At 50.0% G+C, this 21,518-nt stretch overlaps 3 protein-coding genes across 8 annotated transcripts; 2 read left to right on the forward strand and 1 right to left on the reverse strand.

Moving 5' to 3' along the window:
* Positions 1–529: 529 nt before the first annotated feature.
* CHTOP (chromatin target of PRMT1) lies at positions 530–7,814 on the forward strand. 3 transcript variants are annotated; one of them, XR_014028086.1, is made up of 6 exons: positions 530–796; positions 2,490–2,570; positions 4,542–4,692; positions 6,095–6,281; positions 6,556–6,787; positions 7,173–7,289. XR_014028086.1 is itself a non-coding variant. In XM_081340258.1 (6 exons), exons 2-6 carry the CDS (start codon positions 2,506–2,508, stop codon positions 7,803–7,805), a joined length of 744 nt encoding a protein of 247 aa, XP_081196384.1. In that variant the 5' UTR covers positions 531–796; positions 2,490–2,505; the 3' UTR covers positions 7,806–7,814. The 3 variants fall into 3 exon arrangements, 2 of the variants coding, with proteins under 2 accessions (XP_081196384.1, XP_081196385.1); XM_081340258.1 differs by lacking the exon at positions 6,556–6,787 and adding an exon at positions 7,603–7,814 and having other exon boundaries at positions 531–796; positions 7,173–7,310; XM_081340259.1 differs by lacking the exon at positions 6,556–6,787 and adding an exon at positions 7,603–7,814 and having other exon boundaries at positions 531–796; positions 6,098–6,281; positions 7,173–7,310.
* A 22-nt stretch (positions 7,815–7,836) lies between these two features.
* Positions 7,837–11,244, forward strand: SNAPIN (SNAP associated protein). 2 transcript variants are annotated; one of them, XM_081340261.1, is made up of 4 exons: positions 7,837–9,647; positions 10,322–10,368; positions 10,451–10,569; positions 10,850–11,244. In XM_081340261.1, the coding sequence occupies exons 1-4, from the start codon at positions 9,580–9,582 to the stop codon at positions 10,952–10,954; spliced, it is 339 nt and encodes a 112-aa protein (XP_081196387.1). In that variant the 5' UTR covers positions 7,837–9,579; the 3' UTR covers positions 10,955–11,244. The 2 variants fall into 2 exon arrangements, with proteins under 2 accessions (XP_081196387.1, XP_081196386.1); XM_081340260.1 differs by lacking the exon at positions 7,837–9,647 and adding an exon at positions 9,660–9,818.
* Positions 11,245–11,646: 402 nt separating this feature from the next.
* On the reverse strand, positions 11,647–18,496 carry ILF2 (interleukin enhancer binding factor 2). 3 transcript variants are annotated; one of them, XM_081341038.1, is made up of 15 exons: positions 18,306–18,496; positions 16,600–16,659; positions 16,062–16,104; positions 15,803–15,907; positions 15,547–15,624; positions 15,162–15,264; positions 15,015–15,080; positions 14,781–14,897; positions 14,513–14,591; positions 14,008–14,095; positions 13,466–13,527; positions 13,067–13,181; positions 12,498–12,588; positions 12,186–12,359; positions 11,647–11,842 (listed from the first exon to the last, which is right to left on the reverse strand). In XM_081341038.1, exons 1-14 carry the CDS (start codon positions 18,308–18,310, stop codon positions 12,199–12,201), a joined length of 1,173 nt encoding a protein of 390 aa, XP_081197164.1. In that variant the 5' UTR covers positions 18,311–18,496; the 3' UTR covers positions 11,647–11,842; positions 12,186–12,198. The 3 variants fall into 3 exon arrangements, with proteins under 3 accessions (XP_081197164.1, XP_081197163.1, XP_081197165.1); XM_081341037.1 differs by having other exon boundaries at positions 11,648–11,845; XM_081341039.1 differs by having other exon boundaries at positions 11,656–11,809.
* Between the last annotated feature and the right edge of the window lie 3,022 nt (positions 18,497–21,518).

The raw sequence follows: 21,518 nt of genomic DNA on the forward strand, positions 1-21,518 counted from the left end.
AATAAAGTTGGAAGGGACCTTGGAGGTCATCTAGTCCAACCCCCTGCTCAGGCAGGAAACCCTATACTATTTCAGACAAATGGCTGTCCAGTCTCTTCTTAAAAACCTCCAGTGTTGGAGCATTCACCACTTCTGGAGGCAGGTTGTTCCACTGGCTAATTGTTCTAACTGTCAGGAAGTTTCTCCTTAGTTCTAGGTTGCTTCTCTCCTTCTTAAAAAAACAAAAAAACCTCTTAAAAAGTTAAGTTTGGGGGATAAAAACAATTCTCCCATTCATAAAAAGCGGCGCCCCGCCCACAGCCTCCAAGCACCGCCCCCTCACAGCCCGTGATGAATGGAGCAAGGCTGCGGAAGTGTAGCTCCGCCCCCTCGCGGCTAAACGAACAGCTATTCGTCGCTCGGCGCCGCTCTTGGCCCTCCCCCCCGGCCTTTCCACGCGCTATAAAAAAGTGCTTTGTTTGCGCCTGCGCGCCTCGTGGGGAGGGCGGAGCCGCCTCGTCTTTCTCTGCCGGCGCATGCGCGAGCCCTGAAGAAAGAAAAGCCAGGGCGGCGCCATTTTGCCGGGCTCTTTCTGAGGCGAGATTTGCGAGCCGGAGAGGCGGAGAAGCCGCAGCGGCGGAGCGGAGAGCGCGTCGTGCTGCTCCGCAAAGACGGATAGTGAAGGGAGAACCACCACCGCCACCATCTTGGCGTTCAGGGCATCCGACGGGGCCGGCCGGGCGAGGCCTGAACGGAGCCTCCCGTCGCAGCCGCCGGCAGAGTCGCCAAGCAAGCCGGGCGAGCCTCGCCCCCGACGGTGAGGCCGCGCTGGGTGGCTGGGTGAAATTAGAGGGGCCTCGCGGGGGGGGGCCGTTGCCCCACGTGACCGGCTCGAAACGCGGCCTACCGGAAGGGGGTGGGCGGGCACTTCCGGTAGAGAGAGAGGGGGGGGGGTTGGGGCGGCTTCCTTGACCCCGCCCCCTCCCCACCTGGCTCTTAAAGGCTCTTCCGGACTTGACGTCTCCCGTCTGGGTATTATGGGCATTGCAGCCCTTCCTCGGGGGATGATGGGACTTGTAGTCCAGCTTTGCTAGGAGGAGGGCTATGGGAGAACCCCAGGCCGAGACAGGCTTGCTTACTTGAGGGTTTAGCCTTGCGGGATATCCCAGTGTGGGTTTTTGCCCCCCCTCCCTCCGCTCCCCGAACAATCCGCCCCCTCTAGAAGCCTGTATTATTATTAATTATTATTATTATTATTAATTTAATTTATATACCGCCCTTCTCCCAGGGGACTCAGGGCGGTGAACAGGGCAATACATAAAAACTAGATACAAAAATTAAAATTATTAAAACATGATTAAACAATGCCCATAAAATTAGTACAAATTTAAAATTAAAGTCGTTTATAAAAATCCCACCCCGTCCCATCAGGCCAGGCCAGCTTGTTTAAAGAGATGGGTTTTAAGATAGCGCCGGAAGGAGCGAAGGTCGGGTGCCATCCGGAGCTCAACTGGAAGATGGTTCCATAAATCCGGCGCGCCCACAGAGAACGCCCTCCCCCTGGGGGCCACCAGTCGGCATTCTTTGACCGGTGGCACCCTGAGAAGGCCCTCTCTGTGGAAGCGTACTGGGCGGAGGGAAGTTGACGCCGGCTGCAGGTGCTCCCCAAGGTATTCCGGACCCATGCCATGTAGGGCTTTGTAAGTCATTACCAACACCTTGAACCTCACCCGGAAGACAACTGGGAGCCAATGCAGCTCGCGGAGCAAAGGTGTGACATGGGAGTATCGGGAAACTCCCAGTACAACTCTCGCGGCTGCATTCTGTACCAGTTGGAGCCTCCGAGTGGTCTTCAAGGGTAGCCCCATGTAGAGAGCGTTGCAGTAATCAAGACGAGAGGTCACGAGCGCATGAGTGACCGTACGTAAGGCATCCTGGTCTAGATAGGGCTGCAACTGGCGCACCAGGCGAACCTGGGCGAAGGCCCCCCTAGTCACAGCTACAATATGGTCTTCTAAGGAGAGTTGTATTGGATTCTGCATCGAGGGTTCCTGAAATTTGCCCTGCAACAACCCTGCAGGGTAGGCTGGATGGGAGAGGGGAGGCCCCAAAGTAGCCTGAGGCGCTTCTGTGGCTGCTGCCTCCAGAGATGGGGATTCTAATGGGCAGCTGGTCACTTTCTGGTGGTCCGTAGGAGTCGATAAGAATATAAAATAAAATGGAGCCACTCTGGGGTGGTAATTAAGACACTAGGCTAGAAAGTAGGAGACCATGAGTCCAAGTACCCAGTCACCAGGAGATGGTGAGTTCTAGTCCTCCCTTAGGCAGGAAAGCATCTTGGCGCCTGTCCCTCCCTCTCAGCTGGACCTACCTCCCAAGGTGGTGGTTGTCAGGAAAATAGGAGGAGGGAAGCGTCTTGGATATGTCTGCCACCTGGAGTGATTTCAAAATAATAATAATAAAGGTAGAATATAAATGGGATCTTTTAGTAACCTCTTTTTTTTCTGCAGGTTCTGGGGACCAGAGATGGCCGCGCAGTCAGTGCCGAAAGTCGTGCTTAAGAGCACCAGCAAGATGTCTCTTAACGAGCGGTGAGGAACACAACGGCCACCTTCAGCTCATAAGATCTTTTTTCTTTTTTTTACGTTGTTCCTTTTTTTTTTTAGTTTTGTCACTCTGTTTGGTATCCAGAGCAAGAGTGGCCTTTGCGATGCTTGTTCTCTATCCAGAGGCAGCCGAGAGTGGTGGGCAGCTCCCCGCTGCCCTTCGATCCCGCGGCCCGCCGTGGTACACCAGGTTGAAAGGGCAAACGTGTCGGTCTAACTGGCAAACGGTCGTGTGGTGGGATGTGTCCTGAGGAAGCCCCACACCCTCCTTTTTTTCTTCCACATGTGTTCATATGATGAGCCTGCAGCGCGGTAGCATGTGACCGCAGCTGCGGGAGGCTTCCTGCTGTGCCCGAGGCAGACGCGCCATCCCGCGTGGTCTGTGCTGTAAGAGGCAGGCAGCTGGCCGCTTGAACCAGCCCTAAGGCTCCTCGGAGGCCTTGTAAGAGGCAAGTGCTTGGCTCCATCACCTGCTTCCTCTCCTCTGCATGCCTTCCTCCTCCTCTTCCTCCTCCGTGTCTCTGTAAGTTCAAATGTCCGACTGTCGGCTGAAGCTTCTGCTGTGTTCCCCTTCTGTCTTAAATTATACTCCTAGGTTCATCGCCCCAAATCTCCAGCAGGAGAGAATTGTGACCCAGCAGTTGTGAGAATGCCGGGATGTTTTCACAGCATCCTTTCTTCCCCTGGAAAAGATCATTACAGCTAGTCCTCGGCTTGCAGCGGTTTATTTAGTGGCCGTTTGACACTTGACAAAAAGAGATTTATGACCCTTTTCCACATGACTGTTGCAGCATCCCCCATGGCCAGGAGATCAAAATTCAGACACTTGGCAACCGACTCGTATTTATGATGGTCACAGTATCACGGGATCCTCTTTGCCTTTTGCAAAGGCAGTGGGGAAGCCAGGTTCACTTAACAGCCGTGTTCCTCACTTAATAACTGCAGTGTTTCACTGAACGGGCAAGAAAGGGGCAAAACTCAACTGTCTCGCTTAGCAACAGAAATGGGCTTGGTTGTTGTGGTAAGCTGAGGACTGCCTGTAGTCTTTTTTTTTCTGGAGGTAATCGGCAACTTGATTTCCCCAAAAGCCTGTCAGATCCAGTTGGCAAAGCTCAAGGATCTGTCTCATATAGGCGAAGGCCTTGTTAGCCCTCTGCTCCTGTTTCTACCAGTATCCTGAAGCAAACTGGGGATAATAAATATTCAACAAGTCTTGTTGGGCCCTCCTGATTTGTGTTACCTTTTGAAGACCGATTGGATCGCTGCTCCTAGAGGTGACGTTGAAGGTATACAAAATGCTTCCTGTACGGTGGTGATCCGATGCACTTTTTTTTTAAAACTCTGCTGCATAGACCAGCTTGAGCAAGAAAAGGGAGAGTGAGCTGAGCTGATGGTTTTATGCCAGTTTTAGGCCCCAAGGATGGTGGCTTTGAGAGGGCAGCATGGGTCTCCATTCTTTGATTTTGATATCTCTCTGTCCAAGTCTAGAGAGTGGCAGGTTTGGGAGTAACCTAGCACTTCTCCAGATCTTTCCTTGTCTCCTCGCAACCCTCCACCCCTCCTCCCCATCTCTTCCCTGCCATTTCTGCTTCGTTCTGTCCGTTTCCCACCTTCGCCCGATTTTATTCGGAAGCCCGTCTCTGGTTTCCATCTACACCTTTTTGAACGTTGTGTGTCTTTCCCCCCCACACACACCTTTCCCCCTCCCCCCGGCACGCTTTGTGGAAAAATGAGGAAAAAAACCAAAGGCAAAAAAAAAAAGAGTTCCCATTTACGCTTTAAACGGGATCTTGAGTGTGTAACCACCTTATTACGTTTTAAAAGAAAATATCGTGGGATGCAGCTGCCCCCACCCCCCCTACCCCCCTGCTCTGAGAGGGCTGTTGAAATGCCGCTTTAAAAATGGGTTTATAATGAAAGGTTTGTTTTAAACACCCGTTTTGTTCGACCTTGAAGCTTTACTAATATGCTGAAGAACAAACAGCCGATCCCGGTGAATATTCGCGCTACTATGCAGCAGCAGCAATTAGCCAGTGCCCGTAACCGGAGGCTGGCCCAGCAGATGGAAAACAGGCCTTCCGTCCAAGCTGCCTTGAAACTCAAGCAGGTGAGGCCGGGAGAGGAGAACCAGGTGGGGACTCTTCAGCGGCTGGCTGGATGGCTGGGTGGGAAGGACCCGGGTGGGTAGGTGGGTGGGCTAAGTTGACCGGCACAGATTGGATCCCGCCAGGGCTGAGTTCGGGCCTTCTCCTTGGCGAAAATAATTGGGTGAATTGGCACCAAAAAAAAAAAAAGCGTGCAGTTTTTCTTCTGTGGAATTGTCGGGTTGCAAAATCCCGGCGAGAAAGCCGGAGAGCGATTTCGGTTATAAATGAAACGAGCCACTGTTCTAAGCTGTGCTTTTTTAGTCGCTGGAGATTTTTGGAAGGAAAACGAAACGAGAAGAGTCCAGCGAGAGAGGCGGAATCCTATCCTGTTTTCCCCCCAAACGAGCTGGATTTTGTTTCCTTTGCATTTCAAACGCTCGGTTAAGTGGCATATCTCCCTTGCTTGGCGATAATTGTTTGTTTTTTTAAAGGGAAAATAAGTGTTTTTATCACTCTCTGGGCTTGTTCTGTTAATGTGGCAGTGACAAGTTGCATTGCATTCATGCTTTTCCACCCTGCCAGCAAAGAGGCATTGGGAAGGTTATTTTTTATTTTATTTGGGGGGGGGCTTTCTTTTTTCTATGAAGCTGAGTCAAGCCACTCATGATTCTTCTAGCTGAGGTCTTCTATCCTTTTGGGGATGGGATGCTTTGTCCCAAAGGTGCTTCTTCTTCTTCCTCTTCCTCTTGTTCTTCTTCCTCCTCCTCCTCCTTCAGACATCTGGACTGTCTTATCTTTCCCTTCGAAAGCCTTTCGCTTCTCAGCCAAGAAGCAGCTTCATTTCTAACTGACCGGTGGGGAATGGAAGGAGTTATGGCAGGGGTCTTCAAGCTTGGCCCTTTTATGACTTGTGGACTTCAACTCCCAGAATTCTTCAGCCAACGCTGGCTGAAGAATTCTGGGAGTTGAAGTCCACAAGTCATAAAACGGCCAAGTTTGAAGACCCCCTGATTTATGGATTCAAATGGGGAGAATAAATCCAGTTGCCTTTTTTTGGGGGGGGTGGGGGAAGTACCTTTTGGAACAGCCTGGATGACTGACGATCCTCTGAAGCTCAACCCAGAAATTTCTGCCCACAAAGCTCGTGTCTTAACCAGGAGGGGCTTGCCAATCTCCCCTTTTGCTTGCCCTCAAACTGAATGAAGAGTCTGTCGTTCAGCCCCTGAACTAAGATTTCCAGAGCTGATTTCTTCCTGCGACTAAAGTCAGCCGTGTGAGATTCTCTCCCCCCCCTTTCTCTTCCCCCCCCCCATGCTGCTAATATGCAAATTTCTGCCTTATAGGTTATATAAGGTAGCTCACACCTCAGTGTGCCGTTGCGCGTTTTGCCTGTCCCCTTCTTCTAACCCTCCCTTCTTCCAGAAGAGCCTGAAACAACGTCTGGGGAAAAGCAACATCCAGGCACGCTTGGGCCGGCCGGCGGGACCCCTGACTCGCGGGGGGCTAGGAGGACGGGGGCTGCCGATGGGGCACAGAGGCTTGCCCCGGGGCGCCATGCGTGGGGGCCGTGGCACACGGGGACTGCTGCGCGGAGGCATCTCCCTGCGAGGTGAGTACCCTCTTGGGGGCGGGGGGGGCTCAAAAAAGAAGTAGCCTCTTAATATATGCCCTTTGGCAGCAAGACTGCAATTTGTGGTTTCCCTGGGCTTGTAACGTGTGGCCGTCTTAGTAGCTTAGGAGTTACAGGTTGTTACAGGCCGTACGTCCTCGGCTTACGACCGCAATCGGGGCGCGAATCTCCATGGTTGAGCAAGGGGGTCATTCCACGCGCCGTGCCTAATTCTGCAGCCTTTTTGTTGTTGTTGTTGTTGAAATTTGTTAAGGCGATCACGGCAGGAATGGGGCAGTCGTTAAGCGGATCTGGCTGCTCCCATCGGCTTTGCTTGTCGGAAGCCGGCTGGGATGGTCACCAGTGGCGATCGCGTGATGCCAGGACGCGGCGACCGTCATAAATCCCTGCCAGTGCCCAGTCGGGTGACCGAGGGGACGTGGCAGCAGTCGCAAGCGCGAAGGCTGCTCGTTGGGGGTCCCTTTTGTCAGCACCTTCGAACGGTCGTAAGTGGAGGACTCCCTGCCATTAACAAACCTGATTGGGGAAGTGGCAGGAAGGGATGCCCCGTTTTTTGAATTAGCCAGGAAGCTTTCTTGGCATCTTAACAAGAGTCCAGTTTGTCATATGTTTTTTTTTTTTTGGGGGGGGGGGCAGAGAGAAGCTTAGAGGTGGGGAAATTCTGTTATTTTGTGTTGTATTTTTTTCAGGATAATTGGGGGGGGGGTTTGAGATTCTTTTGGGGGTTTTTTTGCCCCGGAGAAGGTGGGAACTTTACCTGTGGAGACTTTTTTGGGGGGCGGGGGGTATAGAGCTGGTTTGAATTTAGTGGTAGGGCTGTAAATCTCAAAGAGACCTTCTGCGTGGACCCTTCCCCTCTCCCTCTTTCAGGACAGAGCTTGCTCCGGGGGGGGCGAGGCATGGCCCCCCGGATGGGGCTGAGGAGAGGAGGCATGAGAGGCCGAGCGGGGCTTGGCAGGGGCGGCCTCGGCCGAGGAGCCATGGGACGAGGCGGCCTTGGCGGCAGAGGTGAGTGACATGAACCCCCAAAGGATCGGGGGTGTTGGGGGGGTCTTGTCTCCAAACCTGGCCCCTTTTTAAGACGTGCGGACTTCAACTGCCAGAATTTCCCCGGCTGAGGGATTCTGGGAGTTGAAGTCCAGAAGTCTTTTAAGCCATGCCAGCTAGGGGAATTCTGGGAGTTGAGCGATAAATAAAGGTAATTTCCCGAGTTTATAGTCTCTTTGGGGGTTGGGTCTCCGATGCTCTCCCTCCTCCCTCCCTTCTCGCGGCCTTCTGACCGCCTCTTCTCCCCTCCAAGGACGCGGCATGGCCGGCCGGGCCAGGGGCGGCTTCGGGGGCCGCGGAAGAGGCCGGGGCCGGGGTAGAGGTGCCTCTCGCCCGGCGTTGACCAAGGAGCAGTTGGACAACCAGCTGGACGCTTACATGTCGAAGACGAAGGGACACCTGGACGCCGAGCTCGACGCTTACATGGCTCAGACAGACCCGGAAACCAATGACTGAGACGGGGAAGGGGGGGCTTGGTGGGGGGGCACGGGGGTGTGTGTAGATTGGTCCTCTCTCCCCACCCGGCAGCCCAGAATTGCCACCGTGGAGGACCTCCGAGGCGCACATGTAGAAAACCCAGGAGCCCCTATCCCTTCCGAACGCTTCCCCTTGGATGTTTTGAGGCTCCTGGTTGTGTGAACGCGTCGGGGGGGGGGGGGGAGCGAAGGCCCTTTTCTAAAGGCCTCCAAACATTGAGGGGGGGGAGGGAAGGCTGAGCAACTCCTGTTGGTCCCCCGTTTTTATTAGCCAAGCAGCCTTGTCCCGGCCTCCCAGGGACCCCCATCTTCGCCCCGCAGTGGAGGAGCAACGCATGTCTCTCCCCCTCCCCAAACGCCCCTCCCAAAGACCAGGTTTGAGGGAGGGGCTCTGCCAAATCAGAGACCCTCCCACACTTTCCTGCTTTTGACTTTGTGGCTGGGAGCTCAAGGCCTCGGGATCCTTCCCTCCCCCAGGAGAAAATGAATTAAAACCCGGCCCCAAATTTAATTCTCTTAAGCCCAACAGCCTCAGAAGAAGCCGAGAAGGGTTTATTATTATTATTATTATTTCTGCGTTTTATATGGCGACTTCTCACTGACGTGCTCTTGAGGGGAAGGTGTTGGGGGGCATTTGTGGGTTGCCAAGGAGACGGTTGCTCTTCCCCTCCCCCCCTCACTATCTGCAGTTTTGTGAACTCTTGTTCTGAACGGCATCTTGTAACTTCCCAGTTTTTCTGTAAGAAACAATTGCAGGGAAATGAAAACTTGGACTGTGTGTCGTGTGTTGTTGTTTCCCCCTCCCCAAGAAAAGATTCCAGGAGTGGAGGGGGGGGGTCTGCAAAGAATTGAATTGTGTTGGTACCTTCCGCCCCATTGCTGGCCACCGTCTGCCGAGATCCCCTCCCAATTTTTCTTTTAAATTTCCTATAAAGTTTTCATTTCACAACTTCAATAGGCAGCTAAATAAACAGTCTTATCATTTAAAAAAAAAACCCAAACACTAGCGCTCTAGTTTTCCTTGTCACAAAGCAAAGTGTGGGTCCTCCCTTTTCTGGGGTGTCCCTTTTCTCAAAATATGCTCAGAGGTTGACTGATTTGCATTTTTTGGGGGGGTGGGGAGGCTGAGAGACTTGGAACCAACTAAGGACCGTCCTTTGTGCCCTATCGCAGCTTGTTGGCTTTGGGCATCCTCCATATTAAAATCTGAAAATAGAACACAAATATTCTCTCTCGTTGATTCAACGACGCTAAGCCCAAATCGGGGTTTGTGTACCGCACTAGCGGGATATAAATGGAATAAAAAAAAAAAATCGAGATGTGGGGGACTAGCCCTCTTGATTCTGCTGGGGCAAGATTTTATATTTTAATTGGCTGCCTATTGTAACACCAGGCTTACAAAGGAAAGGTAAATATCCTTAGAGAGGGATAGATCTGTTAATAGATTTGGCCTCTGGAAAATTAATATTTTGTTGGCTTTTGGTTAAAAGCTTCCTGGGAGGAGGGATGGAATACAAGATTGGCTTTGCTTTATAATTTTATCAATTTTTTAAGAATAAGCGAATGTGTATATTCCCATTAAAGCTTTAGGGGTGAGACCCCAACTCAACGCAGCTCCTTCTCTCCCAGGCGCCCTCCGACCCTGCAAGGGGGAAAAAAACGGGGCGTTGCAAGCGACTTTTCCCCCCTAAATTTTATATTTGGAGGGTTAGGTCGAAAGGCCACCGGACTTCGGGAGGACTCGGTTTCCCAGCATGCCTCTCGCCATGCGCCGCCCCGGGCAGCTCCGGCGCAGGCGCTCAACGGCCCGGCTGCCTTCCAGGTAAGGCTGTGCGCAGGCGCGGATGCTCCCGGCAGGCTTGATGGCGGCAGCGATGGCGGCGGGTCTTTCCAGCCCGGCGGGACCGGCCGCCCGGGACCTCTTCGCCGAGGGGCTGCTGGAGTTCCTGCGGCCGGCCGTGGGGCAGCTGGACACGCACGTCCACGCCGTCAGGTAGGCAGGCGGGCGGGTGTCCGTTCGGTGCAGCCGCCGCGTTCAGAGCCCGGCGGGTGGGGGTGGAATCCGTCCGGTGCAGCTTCCTTTCAGTTAGGCTGTGTGTGTTGGGGGGGTGGGTCAGAGAGAGGTAGGCAAACAGGTGGGTGCCCGTCCGGTGCAGCTGCCCTGATTTGAAGCCGGGCTTCTGCATTCAGAGCCAGGCAGGTGGGGTGTAATCCGTCAGGTGCAGCTTCCTTTTCCTGGACATGCACGTCCATGCCATCAGTTAGGGGTGGTGTGTGTGTGTGTGTGTGTGTGTGTGTGTGGTGCAGACAGGTGGGTGTCCGTCCGGTGCAGCTGCCCTCATTTGAAGGCGAGGCCGTGCTACTGCCTTCGGAGACAGACAGGTGGGGTGTAATCCGTCCGGTGCAGCTTCCTTTATGTCTCATTGAGGTCTCAAACCGCTTAAAAGACCCACCCCCCCAGACCCAATTCAGGCCGTCTTTGTCTCTCTCCGGCAGGGAGAGCCAGGTGGAGCTACGGGAGCACATCGACAGCCTGGCCGCAGGTAAGTCCGGACATTAATGATGGAGCCCACTTTGGCCCCACCAAGCCCCCCCACACACAGTTTTCCCCTCCTTCTCTCCCAGAGCTCTGCCGGATCAATGAGGACCAGAAAGTTGCCCTCGACTTGGATCCCTACGTGAAGAAGCTGCTCAACGCCCGGCGTAGGGTCGTCCTGGTAAACAACATCCTGCAGAACGCCCAGGTGCCTTGAATGGGGCTGGCTTGCGGGCAGGGGATGATGGGGATTGGAGTCTGGCACAGTCCAAAGGGTGTCTAGAGACACAGAGGGGAGGGTAGTTCCTGTGGTTCTTTATGGGTATTTTTTTGCAGCTACCAAAATGGAGTAACAAAGTTTGAGTGTTGGGGTTAGCCATTAGGTTTTTCCCCCCAATTCTGTCGCAATTTTGAACGGTCCCTAAACAGACTGTCGTAAGTCGGGGACTAGTCGTAACTGCTGCCTAAACCGTGTTTCTTTCCCTCAGGAACGCCTGAGAAGGCTCAACCACAGCGTGGGCAAGGAGACCGCCCGGAGGAAGGCCTTCCTGGACGCGAGTAGCAACTACCCCCATAGCTCTCCCAGCAAGTGAGGAGGGGGTCCGGAAGGGCTGGGGGGAAAAAGAGACACCAGAAACTCCAGAATAAACCTTGCAAAGCGACAAAAAAATCGGGCTTTCGGGGTGCAGCCCAGAGGAAAAGATTGTGCTGGGCTCATTTTGCAACTCAAAGCAGAGGGGAAGAATGGACGTAATTTTGCGTCGCGGGGTGTTAAAATTATACCCCTGCAGAGTGGAAGGATGGGTCCCTTAATGTGTGCAGGAAAGTAACAATAACGTAAAAGTTGGACTGTGATTTATTTTTTTTTCCTTCTGCGGGGGGGGGGGGGAAATAAAAGTTTCAACAAAAATGAACTCTTTTTGTCTTGCAGGCTGATTTTGGAAAAAATATTGGGAGAGTCTTTTACACCAAGGAGCAGTTAAGAGCATTCTCTGAAAACATCCCCGTGGGTGAAACCCTAAATTTGCAGCTGCTTTGGGGGATAAATTCATTGAAAAAGCACAGGAGGCAATGCAATGCCCAGCAAAAATGTGACCGCTCAGGAGGGTTGTTGTTGACTTGAAAAATTCAGAAAAATAACTGAAGTTGCAGGAAGTTTAGCGTAGAAGGTAATTTCCCCCCCTCTTCCTGTAGTGAAAAGGACTTGGAAGGGGATTCCTGGTGAGGATGTGTGTGTGTATCTGTGTGAATGGTAATGTGAAGGCCTCTTGGATTCGACAGCAATGAAGAATTACAAAGCTCTTGTACAAAACTTTTTATAAGGAACACCCCATTTTAATGGTAAAAGTTATAAAAACAAAAGACAGTTTAAGAACTGGACAGAGAGGAGGACGGGCTTGTTCAGGTTCTGTGGCTGGCTCATCGCGTTTCAGACGTGGAGAATTCCTCTGAGAAGATGGAAATAGGATTGAGTTTTAAGTCTTCTGAAAGACAGAAACATGGGTTTTAATTTTTTTCCCTTTTTAAAAAAAAAATTGGGTGGGGGGGTCCTGTTTTGGGACAATCGCCATGTTACAATTAAGGCTGCAAATATTTCACGAAGAAGCCCCAGCCAGCCCTTTTTGAGATCCTGGCTCTTGAGACTCTGAGCTTTTTTTTTTTTTTTGGTGGGTCCTGATTTGGGCAACATCTGGAAGACCAAAAACAGGTGTTCAGAAGACCTTAACCTGGTTGATCCCACCTGAGCCCTCTGGGAAGACACCCCCCCCCCGCCCCTTCCGCCTCCAGAGGGAAAATGGCGCAGCAGCAGGATTCAAAACGTACCTGAGGGCCCGGATCACTCCTGAGTCTCCATGTTCTCCTCTTCCTCCCCAGCGGCTGGCTCTTCCTGGTTCTCTTCCTCCTCCTCCCCCTCCTTCTTTTCCGGCGGCTTCTCGTAAGCCTTCTCCGACGGGGTCACGATCACCCCTTCCCAGGTGGACATTTCCGTCGCGAGGTCTGCAAGCCAAGGAACTTCAGACGTCCAGGAAGACGGGGGAGGGGCACGCCAGCCACCCCCTTGGTGCCCATTTCTCTGGGTTTCTTACGGACTCAGATTGGCGGCCTCTCCCTCCCTCCCCACGCTCCCACACTTACAGTTGGCATCTCCCTCCTGCCCCAGGATCTTGCGGTAGCCCCCGTGAGAGAGAATGCGGACGAGGGTTTGAGCCGTGTAGCAGACCATGTCCTAAGAGGGAAAAAGACGGAGGCTTCCCTGAGTTAGGGGCCTTAAACCCCACTTTCCACGGCCTCGCTGCTCTTCCGCTGAAATTTTAACAAACTGCAGAGAGAAGCTAAGCCAGGCTTATAAACAAGAGTTTCCCACACTAGCAAATGAGAGACAACTTTACAATTTGCAGCTATAATCACAGCGCCAGGCTGTATTTAATGGGACATCCAGGCTGAACTCAGCGAGAGACAAATTCCCGGTGTGTCTAACCACACGTGGCCAAATAATCGAAGCACAAAGAGTTTCTAACCAAAGCCGCAAATGACGCAGGAAAAAAGGCTAAATTTAAAAGGCTTTAAATTTATTTAACTATAATCGGGCAGGGATTTAATGGGGGCATCCGGCAAGCGACTCGGCTGCAGTCACGGCGAACTGGGAAAACCTCTGATCGATCTTGAGGGTGACCCAATTTAAGGCAGGTGGCTGAGGATGCTACCTGCTGCTCCAGGGTCATAACGGTGTGGACTCGGAAATTCCCGCTCTCACACGGGTCAGTGATGCCGACCGAGCCGGGAAGGAACAGCCCCGCAGCCAAGATCTGAAGGCAGCGCCTGGGAACAAAACAAAACAAAAGCAGAAAGACAAAATTTTCTCCATGGCTGTTCTTGATGAGGAATTTGAGTTGCTAATGTTTTGATCCCAAAAATTGAGTGCAAAGCTTGGAGTTGGGGTGTGTGTGTGTGTGTCTTCGTTCGTTCATTCCCCAATTCTGGGAATCTGAAGCACTCGATGGGGCCTTAAGGATGGCCAGAAGCAAAGAAGCTTTTTCACCCTTAAAATAATAATAATAAAAAAAAACATTTCAAGTCTTGGGAACGTGGTTTTCAACTGTTACCTGTAAGCTACGTTGAGAGCCAACGGCTGCCGAGTCGGGTTGTTCATCACTGCGTAGTGTCCCTGGAATCAGGAAAAAAAAAAGACCTTGGATTCAGCGAGAGGAGTTTGATTTTCACTCCCCTCTGCCTGGGAGCTCAAATCTAGCAAGTGTGAACTCGGAAACAGGAATTATTTCGGTGATCAAAGGGATCTGCATCCTCATGGTTTGCCTGATTCTATTTAAGGGACAAATATTTGTAGCTAAAACCAGGATCAGGGAAAATGACAAACGGCTGGCGTTCCTTCGCAATGAGTTCAAATCCAGGAGTGGCTCTCTGGGAAAAGGTCTAAAATTAAATTATTTGGGCTGCGCTTTTGAATCCCAAGAATTCTGCTTCCCTAAACTACTTGGCTGTCAGATCTCAAGGGAGATGGAAATTGAAATTTGAGCTCTATACAGCGCAAGAGAGGTGAGGAATCCAAGTGCCAAGGATGCAACTGGCGCATCTATACTTTGGAATTTAGTTTTCTTTAAACCTCCCCACTCGTTCTGAAACCTACGAGTAAGTCGAGGATCCACGGCGTGAGAGGCTCGAAGCCCGGAAACCGCATCCTGAGGTCCTTTAAGAGGCGGATCAAAACTTTCACCCTGAAAGGAGAAAAGGGCAGTTGTGGTTCTCTCTGACGCAAAACTTTGGGGCTAGGAAGCTGAGGAGTTGGTTAAGTCCCCACCTCAGCAAACGCCTTCAAGTAATGCACAAGGACCACACCAGTTTGCGATGGGAACGAAAGGAGGATGTTCCTCAGTGTCCAAATCCGTGCTTGAATATTTGACTGGGAAAATATCGTGCTAACGTGGAGGCTGCCATGCTGAGAAACAGCTGGCTTCTAGACAAAGCAATGATTAATAAGCCTTCGAAACTTGGTTTAAGACAAGGCAGCCCCAAACTAGGCTAAACAGAAGCCCAAAAATGGCAGGCAAAATACAAAAACTTGCTCCTCTTTTCCAGGGACAGAAAGCAGCTCCCAGATCCAAAAAAAAAATTCCAGGAAAAAATAAACTTACGTGGACTGCGAGGCGTTTTCTTCAAACCAGCGGGCGTGTCTGATGGCAGCCAGGGCGCTCTGCAGCACTTTAATATCCACTGGGGGAGAAATATCTTATTATTCACTTTGCTCCTTCGCTTTTATCCAGAGTTTTAAAAGCAGGCTGGAAACACAGGCTTTTCCAAGCTTGCCGACCTTGTACGCAATCTCCTTTTTTTCTGTACTCGACCCTAACCCTAACCCACTCCCACCTTTTCCCAAGGGAGGAAGCAGCCCACTACACTTACGGTGCAGCTCGGGGTCCAGCTTGCGAAGGTTGGGGGGCACGGTGGTGATGAGAATTTTCACCGTGGCGTCCGCCGAGCTGATTTCAAAGCCCGTCTCGTTGGTGAGCATGGTCAGCACTGAGGTGGGGGGAAAAAAAAGAGGAAGTTAATTCAGGAGATTATGGATTCCGTTATTTGGGAAAAGAGCTCTCTGCCAGCCGGGCGGTCCGTCACTCTGCGGGAGCCGTGGCTTACCTTCTGCGGGGTCCTGGGTCCGGAGAGACTCCACAACCTTGTTCCCCAAAGCAGCAACGGCTTCTACTGCAGGAGAAGGCAAGAGTTCAGCTTAGGAGGTTGTGACTTCCCCCAACCCCACCTTCTTCCCTGACGGCCAACACCTACACGTGGGCAAGATTTTGAGGATCACAACCAGATCCGCCACATTGTGGCCCGTCATCATGGTGCCTTTCTTGTAGGAGCCCACCTGGCGGACTTCTTCGATTTGCTGGGAAGGAGGGAGAAGGGGAAAAAAAAGATGGGAAAATGGGATTTCAGGAAGGCAAGGTTAGACTAGAAGACCTCCAAGATCCTTGCCAATCTTGTTTCCTGTTATTTTGTTAAACGTGGCCCTGAATGTAACCACAGTGAAGTTATAACCTGGAACGCAAAGCAGGAAGCTCATTTCCAGCCCCGTAAAAATGTAACTATTCTTAAATCTTTGGCCGGCTGGCTTGGTAAACACACCCATTCTCCACGCTCCTACTAGGGAGAAGGAAAAGAAACTCACCACTTCAAACGTTCCTGGTGCCACAATCAAGTTGTCGATCACGTTGTTGATCTTAGTGACCAGTGAAAGAATGGAAGCCTAATTTGGAAGAGGACGGGGGTGGGGGGGTAAGAAAGAGCATTTAAAAGCCTTAATTCTCCACCTCTCCGCACATTTAAAATAGGGAAATTAGACTTGTACTCAGACGTTAAGCTCCTGTCGCCGACTTTAACCAACCTATTTTTATTTTGCCCTGGGAGGAACTTGGGGGACGCACCTGTTCAGCGGATGTTGGAGCAAGATCCTGGTTTCTCTTCAACAAGGCTTCGCTGAAGGAGGTTTCATCAGGAGCCGGCTTCACCCGGGGGAAAGCCATCTCGCACTGAAGGCAGAAAAACCCTGTTTAAGGAAGGTGAATGTTGCCCCCCCCTGCCCACATCCCTTGCCTTCTAGAGCAAACGGTTCGGTTTGTTTTTTTTAAACTTTTCGACAACCAGCCACGAGACGTATTGGGGGAGGCAGCCAGACCCACTCACCACGTAGAAGTCAAAAGGGATGTGAGGCACAAAAGGTCGGAACCTGAAAGAGAGGAAAGAAAAGAGGTGAGGATTCACACCTGCCTTATCCGCGAGTGAAAATCTGTGCTGCCTTTCAAGATTTGGGGGGAGGGGGGGAGAAGAATTTAAGATCTTCTGCACTAGGTTAATGTGAGATTAAGAGCCCCCTCCTCTCTGCTCAAAAGGATAGGAAGAGAAGTCATGAGCCAATGTGCTAGGTGGGTCATCCAAGTTGGACAGAACTGGAAAAAAAAATACTGATTTTGGCTTTCCTAAGGTTTGGAGCAGAAATTTCAGTCTGGCACCGTAAGGATGGCTCCCAAGTAAATCTGCTTAGAACTGGATTCTAACCAAACTAATCAAGGAGAGAAGCAACCTGGAATTAAGGAGAAACTGCTGCAAAGTATAGCAGTGTTTACACTTGATAGTCAGGAAGCATGCAAAGTTCTCTCCATTGCTAGGTTTGCTGCTCTGGGTGTAGTCACCCCTTTGTTCCCCCCCCCCATGTGGAATTTACCCGCTGCCAGGGCCTCCTCGAGACCCAAAGCGTCCGCCGCGGCCACGGCCTCGGTCGCCCCTGAAAGAAATGGAGGGGAGAGGGAATCAGCGAAAGTCGAGGCTGCGATACGTTGTCTTCCGCGCATCGTTCGTAAGCCTTCTCCGACGGGGTCACATACACACAAGACAAGACACATGCACACCCCTTTTCAGTCACCTTGGGGGGCCAGCCTAGCCCCCACCCAAAACCAGAGGCACTGGACTGCATCTCATTCAAAGGGGGAAATCCAAGGGAGATAGGCAGTTGAGAAATATGAAATATAAATAGACAAACTTGAAAGAGTCAAACCAAGCTGAAAAAAAAACCCAAAGGAACAATAAAAGGCCGCTAACTTTGGATCCCAGAAGCGCAGCTGCCCCTAATTTAGGGGGGGTCCCCCTAGGAAGCCCCCCCCCCGATAGTCATCAGGGGAGGCCAGGCCAGGCCTCCGGAGAGCATCTAAGATTGATGTGGGTCAGGGGTCTCCAAACTTGGCAACTTTTAAGCCTTCAGGACTTCAGTTCCCTGAATTCCTCAGGCAGCATCTGGGGTTTATTTAGATTCTAAACCCAGATTTAGATCTAGGCTTGCTCAAGGTAGACGGATGGGTGTGTGAAGCAAGGATGGTGTGTGTGTGTGTGTGTGTGTGTGATAACCTGGATTTTCTCCTGCCAGAGGTGTGGATTTTTCCTTTCCCAGGATTCCCCCCACCAGCACGGCCCTGGCAGGGGATTCTGGGATGTGAAGTCCAAAGACCCCTGCCAAGCTGGGAGGAAAGCAAACAAAACAGCATCTCCTTGAGGCCGGGCAGCCTACCTGGCAGGGGAGTTGTGTGTGTGTGGTGGTGGTGGTGGGGAGAGGATTCTCAAAGCCAAGGCAGAGAAAAACCACAGGAATTCAATAGGAAAGTTTTGGAAATCCAGGACAATCATAACTACAACCCTTATAACCATAATTTTATTTGTTCAGGGACGGATGTAATTTTTTAAAATTGTTTTTAACTTTTGTATTTTTTGTTTTAATCACCCTGTAAACCGCCCTGAGTCCTTCGGGAAAGGGCGGTATATAAATGTAATAACATTAAAAAAATATATAATCATCATCATTATAATATCACAATTATACAGTCAACCTGATGATGATCATTTTGATCATAATCGTAAAATCCTAACAATTATAATCATACTTACAGCAATCAGTTTTATTACTAATTACTACCGCCGCTATCCATGCTAGATTATTACTATCATTAACGCGATTATTGCTGCTATTATTATTAAGAATATTTATTTATTTATTTCGACTTATATACACGAATAGGAACCACCCTCACGAGCGTCCAAACGCCTCCCCTGCGCTGCAGATAGACTGCTCCTGTTTCTGGAGGCTCTACTTTCCCTCTTTCCCACCACCACCCGGGACTACAACTCCCATCAGGGCTCTCTCTCTCTCTCGCGGGCGCGCGCGCGGGACGATGGGAGTTGTGGTCAATGCACCGCCTCCCCTCCCGGGCGAAGCTTAGGAGGCGGGGACGATGGGAGTTGTAGTCCGGCCGTACCTTTTTTCTTTCCTCCCCCCTCCCCCCCCCACTTCTTCTCCTGCTTTTCCTTCCCCCGCCGAGGAAGGAAGGCAGGAAGGCCTCGATTTTTTTTCCCCTCGTCCTCCTCCTCTTCCTCCGGCCTCACCTCATGTCTCCGTCAGGGAAGGGACCGTCTCCGCTCCGGCTGAGGCGGGGAAAGCGATTCCCGGCGGCCGCGCTCGGAATTGGGGGGTAGAAAAGCGTGAGGAGAAATCTGAAAGAAAAGCCACCCGGCCTGCTCCAGCACCCGCCGCTTTTCGCCCGCCTCGCAAGAAGCCGCGCCGCGATTGGACAAGCGGCCCAGTAAGAGGGCTCTCTACGGGTTGCACTGGCCGCTGGCCCGCTTCGGCCAATCGCGGGAGCGGGTTGGGTTTTTTCCCCGCCCTTCTCCGGAAAGCCATTGGTCTTTCCGCCTGTCTGTCCCCCACGGGACGCCGCTTCTGCAAACAAGGGGGAGGTAGCCAATGGGAAGGTGGCGAGCGGGAAGCGCAACCAATCCTAAGAAGAGGAGTGGGCGGGAGGTTCCGGCCGTCGACGTACGCGCGGCGCGGGAAGCCTGTATTTTCAAGCGTCCATTCAAAAGCAGAGTTGAAAGTGTTTAGTGCGCATGTGCTTCAGCTTTTCATAATAGGCCGAAAGAGGGCGCCTTCGGCCCGAACAGCAGAGTGGCGCAGCGGAAGCGTGCTGGGCCCATAACCCAGAGGTCGATGGATCGAAACCATTCTCTGCTAATCTGTTTTTTTTTTCTTTCCCCCCTCTACAAAATAATTCAAGATAAATTCCGAAAACCCCATGCACGCTTTTCTTTAGTCTTTCAATTAGGCGCTTGGCTTATTATTATTGCATTTAAGTCTGCGACTTTTGCATTCTGGGCGTCCCTGGGAACGATAAGAGAGACCCAGTCAGACTGGGATGAGCTTCCTTTCCCCGCTTCTGCATCTGGGTTTCCTTTCTCGGGACTTGCCACCAACTCTGCCTTTTTTCCACTCCTGTCTGGGATTCAAAGTTTTTTTTTATTTTATTTTAATAACCTTTAAATTTTCCTATGCGTTGCGTTGCAGGGTGTGCATTAAATTGGCAAGCCTAATTGAGGTGTTTTGTTTGTTTGTTTTATCTGGGAATTTAGCTGTGCAAAATCTGGGTTTAGTTGGCTGAATATTTTTTTAAGAAACTCTGCTTTCCACGGAGCTGGAGAAAGAATCCAGTTTGAACTCAGAAGCGGGCTCAGTTTACCCATCCAGATGTGCTGCTTCTTTTTGCATGATCTCCTGTTGGTGCCTTGATTCTTAAACTAAAAAGCCATTCCCATTTGCCTTCCTTCCTAAGGTTTAATTTTTGCCCCCTTTGGGTGAAATCGGTGCAGAGCAAAACGCCGTCCGGTAGAGGGCGCTTTTGTCCTTCCAACCATTTCTTAACCCTTCTGATTCTCCCACCTTTGGCCAGGGGTGCTCAAGGGGCGGGGTGGATTCTCCCCCTCCCCCCCAAAAAAACCCACCTGGGCTTATAACTTATGTTTTCCTTGTCAAAACCCTGGGACAACTTGTTTTAGGAGGATTAATTTTGCATTTTTGCAGAAACTGAATGCCCAGTTAAAGAATTGTCTCTGCTAGGTAAACTTACAGCCCATTTATGGAAATGTACATCTATCTATCTATCTATCTATCTATCTATCTATCTATCTATCTATCTATCTATCTATCTATCTATCTATCTATCTTCTATCATCTATCTATCTATCTATCTATCTATCTATCTATCTATCTATCTATCTATCTATCTATCCTATCATTCTTTCTTAATATCTATATCTATCTATATCCATCTATCCATATTTCTATCTATCTATCTATCTATCTATCTATCTATCTATCTATCTATCTATCTATCTATCTATCTATCTATCTTTTTCTATCTAATCGATCATATCTGTCTACTTATCAGCGATCAGCTATCATTTATTTGTCTTCTATATTATCTATCACATCTATCATTTTATCTATCATCTACTTACCTATTTATTTATTTATTAAATTTCTTTACCACTCATCTCATACCCAATGAGTCTAGCATAAAATCAGTGTTTCTCAATCTTGGCAAGGTGAAAGGACTGCAATTCCCAGAATTCCACACCCAGTGTGTCTGGATTTCAACCCCCAAAACTCTGGCTAGGGAATTTTGAGAGTTGAAGTCCACACATCTTGAAGAAGTTATCAAGGTTAAGAAATAGTGGTTTAAACACACCGTGGTCAATGGATTCATTCCTCCGCAAAGCACCAATGGAGAATTCCTAAGTTCCCTTATTCTAACATGATCCTTTTGAAGGACGTTGCGGCGTTTAAGGAAAAGCAAAATTGTGTGTGTTTGCTAGGAACAAGCCGCAACTCTTGGGAAATGTGTTTACCACCCATCTGGGTCCATGGAAGTGTGCTGAGGCTGCTGTGTGTATTTACTCAGAAGTAAATTATTCATCTCATTAATTTCTGACTAAGGGTACTTAGAATCCCATTTGAGCTACATCTGAAACTTAGCAGAATCTGGGAAGATTTACGGGAAAATGTGAAAAAAAAGAAGTTTAAAATTTATTTATTGTCTAATTTGATTTTCTCTTCTTCTTTTGTTGATCAAATTGGGGAGCCTTTAAAATCCTGGAAAACTGCATCAGCCTTGATACTTCAATTACCTTTTCAAATAAGTCTTTTTCACTAAAAATAATGTCAGCAGAGATGCTGGATTAATGATCAACCATAATCCCCAGTCTAGCAAGAGAAAAAAGAAAAAAAGAACGCACTTAAATTACGTGCTTGCCTAGGATTTTATCACCTTTGTTTCCAGGCTGGTTGCAGAGGCAGAGAAAAATCAATTTCCTGCCTTGCAGCTTTTTATAAGAGAATTTGGAAACCCAACAAACAAAGAAAAAAAATGCTTTATAAAATGGTAAAGCGGGAAGGAAACCTAAAGGGCATCCAGGCCACCCAGATGCAATGGGCAGAAAACCCAGTTCAATGCTCCTGAAGAACTGGCTGTCCAGCATCTTCAAACATCTCGAGAAATGGAGGAAGAACATTTTGGAATAAAATGCCATTTAAAATTTCAGAATATTTGAAAGCCTTGGGATGTCTCTGTCTGTCTGTCTGTCTATTTGTCTGTCTGTCTGTCTGTCTATCTATCTATCTATCTATCTATCTATCTATCTATCTATCTATCTATCTATCTCTACATCTGTCTATCATCTACATCTATCAATCATCTATCATCTATATATATATATATATATATATAATCTACATCTATCTATCATCTATCTATCATCTATATCAAT

Source organism: Vipera berus (genome assembly GCF_964194415.1).
Source record: "Vipera berus genome assembly, chromosome: 16".
Taxonomy (NCBI): Eukaryota; Metazoa; Chordata; class Lepidosauria; order Squamata; family Viperidae; genus Vipera; species Vipera berus.